General features: G+C 26.5%; 1 protein-coding gene across 1 annotated transcript; it reads right to left on the bottom strand.

Moving 5' to 3' along the window:
- Positions 1–634: 634 nt before the first annotated feature.
- On the bottom strand, positions 635–7,088 carry LOC119664483 (GATOR complex protein Iml1-like). Its single transcript, XM_038073958.1, has 11 exons — positions 6,881–7,088; positions 6,683–6,816; positions 6,437–6,616; positions 5,653–6,372; positions 5,357–5,599; positions 5,188–5,303; positions 4,408–4,579; positions 4,168–4,344; positions 3,911–4,100; positions 3,699–3,833; positions 635–1,012 (listed from the first exon to the last, which is right to left on the bottom strand). The coding sequence occupies exons 1-11, from the start codon at positions 6,966–6,968 to the stop codon at positions 900–902; spliced, it is 2,268 nt and encodes a 755-aa protein (XP_037929886.1). The 5' UTR covers positions 6,969–7,088; the 3' UTR covers positions 635–899.
- Positions 7,089–7,291: the final 203 nt, after the last annotated feature.

Raw genomic sequence — 7,291 nt, forward strand, 5'->3', positions numbered from 1 at the left:
CTACAAGAGATACCGGTGATAGGAGATCTATACGGATAGAAGCATATGCAGAGACACATTTAAGGAGGTGTTTTTAAAAATTTATTCAAACATAATATATAATAACTATATGTTATTATATATATCTCAATTATTTCTATACTACTCAATACTATATTTCAATATTCAAAACAACCTCTCTCCCCTTCCTATATATAACACCGTATAGAGTAATTATCGTTATTTGCAAATTCATTCATATATTGGTTAGCGACCATGTTTGCAAAACCAGGAATTAGAAAATATGATTAAGTTTAGAACTTAATAAACTCAATCCTCGAAATTCGATAATCGATAGCATAATAAGTTTAAAGAGTCAGGGGATGAATTATTCAGTAACACTAATTAACTTCATACTTCTATTCAGGCAATAGATACTAATCTATAGTGTAAGACTATTTTTGCAAGTATACCTCATATGATCAGTGTACGTGTATCATATGCGGATAATCAGAAAATCAAATAAGAAGACAGCATAATCAGTTGCAAGTAAGAAGAAGTCTATATCAAAGTAATCTGAATCCTATATAAACGAATTAAGTGTTTAATAATAATTTTTAAACAATCAATAGGTGAGCATTTAATAGATATAGATACTTAATAAATTACTTACCTCTACACCTAAGGTTAAAATCATTGTAAACTAGTAGCACCAAATCTGATATTGTTTTCCTTTGATAAATGGTTATCCATTTTCATAATTGGTTTAAATATATATAGTTTTAATAGAAGTTCTTGCACAATATGAATTGATTAACCCAAAAATATATAAAATTTTAAATAAAGCTGTTTTTAAACTAATGTGCAAATATTATTTGTGTGTGTGTTTATATAAAAAAAGGAAATTTTACTGAATTGAACTATTGCAAACCTATTATAATTTTTCCACCTCCGTCTGCGTCTGTACAGGTAATTCCTTTCTGATCAGTTTCAACAATGGGTTTCAAATGTTTTCTGGTATTCATAGCATTCACTTAATAAAAAATGTTTAATTAAATGCAAACAAACATTATTTGATTCCAAAAATACGTTATGTAGCGTGGTTGTTTGTGGTTGAGGATGCAGGTAAGGTTATTTATTTAAATTATTTTATTTTTTTTAATTTGCAATTTTCATATATGTATAATAAATTTATATAAAAGAAAAGACAAAAAAATAAATAATTAGTTAAAATTATTAATTTTTTTTTAATATATAATAAATTATATGTTATTGCATATTGCATTGTGTCGATACTCAATGAGTTAATAAAACATTTCCTTTAATGATACGTGATTTGTTTTAGATTGGCAAGCATTTTTTCTGAGTTTTTAGTACTCTAACTACTTCATTTGTATGTATTTAATTATGAAGAAATATATAAAATTATTTATATTAATATTTTTCTTATTTAAACTTAAAAACTTGCAGAATATTTTTTATATTATTAAAAACTAAACTAACCCCCTTGTAACTAAAACATTTCTTATTCTTAATACTGTATATAAGTTAATATGTATATTGAGAGCTCCCTTAAGAGGACATCGGTGCAACTAGCAATTCTCTCCAACTAAGAGAACAGATAGTTTAAAATAATTTACTTTATATAAACAATGGATAGAGATTAGCAACATTTCATGGTAATGGAATATGTCCGTTTATAATAACGCCCTTTTAAAAAAGCTTTCACTGTACGTATTTATTATATTTTATAATTAATGCTAATAAGATATATTAGTTTTGATTAAAAATCAGTTTAAAAATAAATTAATTTTTAATAATATTCGAAAATATAAGTAATATATACTTTATAAAATTGCTCAATTATAAGTTTTTATGCAAATAGTATATCTTTATAATTATATATTAATTTTATTTAATTTAATTGAAGTTCATTTGGTTCTTATAAGAATTTCCTTAAATTTTTTAAATGCTTCTGAATTCATTTATTAAATTAACTGTATCGTCATTATATTTGTGTCATGATGATGATTATAGAATATATTTTTTAAAAAGTTGATTATTTAACTAATGACCAATTATTATTATCTATTGACAAAATTATTATTAAATAGAAACCTTAAATGAGGAACGAAATTAATATGTAATAGCAATTTAATCATATTTTTTATATTTTGTTTTCACAAATGACAAACTAGTTGTTGTTTAATAAATATTGAACTGTGATCGGTATTAAATAGACGCGAGAGAAAACTGGAATTAAATTGGCTATAGCTTAATATATTCCAAATGCAAGAAAGTGGCAGAAGAATATGAAAGAGTTTTTGGTGAAAATACTTTATTACAATAAATTATCAGGAAATGATCCACTTACTTAAGTTTTAAACAAAAAAGAGTATTCTTTGCTTTATGTCAAATATTAGGAAATATTTATTATTTCGCCAAACTCAAAATGTAAATTATAATAAAGCTTTTTAAAATTCAAGGCTTAAGTTCCCGAAACTATTGACTACTACTTTGCTTATCCAAGAATTTATAGCGAAACATAACATGACTGTGATGCCGCAATTATCCCAATTCTTCAGATACAGCATTATATTCTTTTTTATTTGCCAACCCAAAAAGACATTCAAAGGACATTGCCTGATCAGCTAAAAATTCAATTAATTAAAATAATATAAAAAATAAAATGGTTGTTGTTGTAGTTCACTACTATTCGAAAAAACCTCTTTATAAAAATAGAAATGTAAATTAAATTATAGATATGATTGTAGTATAAATGAATTATTAATTATTTATATGTGATGCCTCAGAATCAATAAACTTCAAATAAAATTATATACACATATATTTTTTAAAAAGAAACTAAAATTCCTACGTATTAAAAATTATTAACAATAGTCTTAGTTTATTTTTTATCATTAACATTTAAAAATATGTACTTATTTAATATATACATATTTTATAAATATATTTATTTATTTAATATATTTTTTATGCTCACAAAATTTCATTTATTAATTATATTATTATTAACCTCATTATTGTTTAAATTAATTTTTATATAGTTTATATTTAATTTACAGTTATATACTTTTTTCAATAAAAAAAAATTATTTATTTTATAATTTAATATTATTATAGCGAAAAATTTTTAATACACAAATTTTTTATTAACCAATTATTTTAAGTTAAATACATTAAGGGCCAATTTTGCAGTGTACACTTAACTATCGAACACTTAAGGGTTACTTAATTAAGTGTACATCGTAAAACTGTCTGTAAAGTTATTTTATGCGAACTTGAAAAATTTATAACTATTCCATTTTACCCACAGAAAAATTATGTAAACCGATCTCTTCTGTTCTTAAAAGAGACATACAATTGACCTTTTCTGTTTTAATCAAAAGGCAATAATTGCAAGAAAAGATATGAACACATATGACAAAAGCTGTATAACATTAACACATGTGGACAGGAAATTTGGCATTAAAGAAAAAGTTTCAACATTAATTAAGTTTTTTTAAAATTTATTAAACTATATTAAATATATAATATTTTGCTTTAACTTGTTTAATGTTATAATTTTTAGCTTGTTTTAAATGTAGTATTTTAGTGGATATATTATAAAAGTTAATTTAACTTTTTTATTTATTATTGATAATTAAATATGATTAAAAACTTGGTAACAAAAAAAGAAGGAAAACATTTAGACTTACCTGTCGTTATTGCCGGAGTCCATTCTTGTTCACCCGTAGCACCCCATAAGAAACTTTTTGAGGGTGGGACAGCACTATTTATAAGAGGTCCATTATTTGTTGTACTTAAAAGTGAATTATTACGTTTTTTTGTAACTAAATTCAAATAAATAAATTATAATATAAATAACAAAAAACAAATAATTCAATACTGTTAAATATAATTTACATACAATCAATTTTCTCTTCGCTATGATTGGAATTATACGATTTGTTTAACGATGAACAATTCGATGTGTGATCATAATCAGAAGAATTAAAACCTGAGGAATATTCATTCTCATTGTTATTGTTAATAGGAAGTGCTGGTTTTGCAGGTATAGCTTGATAATGATGTTGCTGTATAAGTACACCAGTAGGGCCCTATAAAAAGATATCATATCATATGTAAAATTACAAAAAAAAAAAAATAAAACTGGTTGCTTCTTACTTTAGGAAATATATGTGTCCAACGGCGACGATTTGATGTTAATTTTATTGTAACATGTGATGGATCAAATGGATTTATTAAGGCACGTCCTGGTCGTACAATCGGTGCTATAGATACAATAGATCTACGCGCTTTGTTATCAGAAGCAAGTGATTCAGAAAGATTTATCGTATCAGTCTAAAAGCGATTGACGAATAGTTTTATTATGAATAGTTTTATTATCGCGTTAGATTAACTTACCAAAGATGCTAACATGCCTGAAGTGCCATGATGTATATCAGGATCAGACATTTTTCTTCGTAAACTAGGAATTTTAATTGGAGTTAAATTATCCCAATCATTATTTCGATATGCATAAGTCTCTAAGCTTGGCACTGAAGTCTTCTTCGCACGTATTATGCGCTGCAAGGAACTAAAAATAATATTATATTAAACAATTTATATAAAATGAATACACAAAAAAAATTTATAATAATAATTCTTCAAAGAAAATATGTTATTTTGTGTTCAAAAAACATCACAAAATAAAGTCAGTCAACGACAGCACAAACTATAACTTCAGCATCCAGAATAAACTGTTGATAGAATAATGTCAGATCAATAAGCTCAACCTACTTGTAATATCTAGGATCAAATATTTAGGTACCGCATATCAATCCCTAAAACTAAGCGGAGTTTCTCGAAGACAATATAACAATGAGACGAATAACTACAATTACAAAAATGAATTGTCACTTAGAGTGGGCGGATACAAGCCCCGGAGCCACTTGTCTTTTCAAACAACAAAGATAAGCTAATACAAAATTAAATAGGTCTGAATTCATGTCAATATTAAATTTCTTTTGAAAAACAAAATCAATTGCTGTTCTTGTATGTGGTAAAATATAAATAAAAATAAAAAATATAATAAACAAATAGCCATATAATTATTTAACACTGTTAAATTATATATTATACTATACATATAATATATATAAATATATATTTTAATTATATTTTGAATTGATTAGTGTTTCTTACCAAGTGCCTTGAGCTGGTAGTGGTTGAAAGATCTGTTCATCATAAGCATCGTAATCGAATAATGAATTATGTAAATACTCTGATTGATTACAACTTAAAAAATTTTTCTCACTTTCCTACAAAACATTCCAAAAGTTATTTTATTTATATTATATTTAATATTATTTACATCATATTCCTCATTATTGGTTGCATTTGCTATAATTGGTGGCAGCTTTATACGTGGTATAAAGTTGGAATATGCGATCTTCTTGTTTGTCGAATAAAAACTTAAATTAATCCAATGTGGTAGAGAGTAATCATCAGCAGAAGTTAGGGAGGTGTCTTTGTTATGAAACTTTAGTAGTGGTACAGCATGCAACGGCTGTTCACCAACGCAAACCAAATCACTGCCTACGCCATTGTCAATAATCTACATACAAAAAATTATTACAAAAATAAAATAACAATATTTCAAAATCATACTCTTTGTTTAGTGATATTTGTAAGCTCACGATCCACTTCAAAAACTCCTACACCAGGTGTTATCACAACAGATAACTGTCCTGTACGATCAAATGTACGGTCCAAATAATGTTTTTCAAATGTATTTAAAGAAATATTAAGCACTTCCAAGAAATTTCCTTGTGCAGCTGTGGAGTTTGTAGCTTGTGGTATTCTTATACCTTCGCGCTCATGATAACGCAATACTGTACTCTGATATGATGTAAAGAGTTTTCGTAACTGAGCTAATACAGTACACCAGTCATCATTACGTTCATTTTGTATAGCTACACGATAGAAATCTTCATAAAATCGACCTTTATAATCCAACTGTAGACAATCTCTCATATGCTCAGGGAACTCATCTAACGATTTTGCAGCATAAAATGTTCGAGAAAATAGTACAATTGTTACTTCATGATTGCAACCGAGCTTTTTCCATTTGTGAAATAATTCAGTCAAAAAACCATTCACTGCTTTTTCAAAATATAAATCGCCGTGTATATTGAAATCCCACATTTCGGAAGACATTTGTAGAAATAAATAAACCATTGATGTGCTACTGCGGAACACTATTTTCGTATCCTCAGTAATGACACCACAGGAAACGCGTTCACCCTGTGACCACATCTCATATACTTGGCAACGTATAAGCATATCATTAAAATCAATTTTTTTATTTATATAAACACACGTATTTGTCTACAAAATAACACAATATATAATTATAAGTATTTACTACAGTTTATATGTATGTTATACTTACTAAATATGTTTTAAGACGCCACATTTCAGATCGACCCATATACTGATCTTTGAATGTAATTTCAATAGAATCTAATGCTACGTCTGCTGCATTCACAAGGCGCATAACTACATCAGTATATTTTCTAAGATTAAATTGTTGTGCTATACCCGATTCGATACTGATTCCTTTATAGTTGGTCTATAAATATTATAACACGCAATTAATATATTTTTTGCTTAAAAAAATTTAACTTTATTAACTCACGTCGCCTTCATTGAATTTTGTTATCTGCAACAACAATCGACTGCCACAGTCCTCATCTTCACGGTGAAAAACTTCCACCACATCTCCCAGTTTAACATCAGGATGTTCTTTTGGATTTAGCACCAAATCAGCATCTTATGGATTACCAAAATTTTTATTAAAAAGGAAAAATTAATAGGATTTACAATAGATACGAACCACTATAAGATTTTGTGTGCGTGTGCAATTTGTGCAGCTTCACTTCTTTGTGCAAAAAATTCTTTTGCGTTGTTGTGCCGTACTGCATTTTTCACGTATTACTAACTATTATTTGATTTTCATAATTATATTTTATAATTCACTTTTTTTGTAAAAATTAACTAAATGGAAAATTCGCAAAACACCAGAAACATATGATGGCTGATAAGTAAACAAATCGTTGCCACTTATATAGTTGCCAGACTGCATCAAACCTAAAGTTTTATTGTGGTTACTTATTGGATGCAAATAAAATTAAGTGAATAATACACAAAATCGATATATCTCTTAATTTACAGTGAATATTTTTAGTCCCGCGTTTTACTTTTAAATTATTAATATTGGTAGATCAATTTTAACTAGAATAATAAA

The sequence above is a fragment of the Teleopsis dalmanni genome, unplaced genomic scaffold, assembly GCF_002237135.1.
Source record: "Teleopsis dalmanni isolate 2A unplaced genomic scaffold, ASM223713v2 unscaffolded_contig_2019, whole genome shotgun sequence".
NCBI lineage: Eukaryota > Metazoa > Arthropoda > Insecta > Diptera > Diopsidae > Teleopsis > Teleopsis dalmanni.

Bases quoted from the DNA above. Each gene is read 5' to 3' on its own strand.
- LOC119664483 (XM_038073958.1), bottom strand. From the start codon at position 6,968: ATGCAGTACGGCACAACAACGCAAAAGAATTTTTTGCACAAAGAAGTG. The intron at 4,345-4,407 runs GTAAGTTAATCT...AATCGCTTTTAG, and splicing joins CAGGCATGTTAGCATCTTTG to ACTGATACGATAAATCTTTC. The intron at 1,013-3,698 runs GTAAGTCTAAAT...TTTTTTATTAAG, and splicing joins GACTCCGGCAATAACGACAG to TGAATGCTATGAATACCAGA.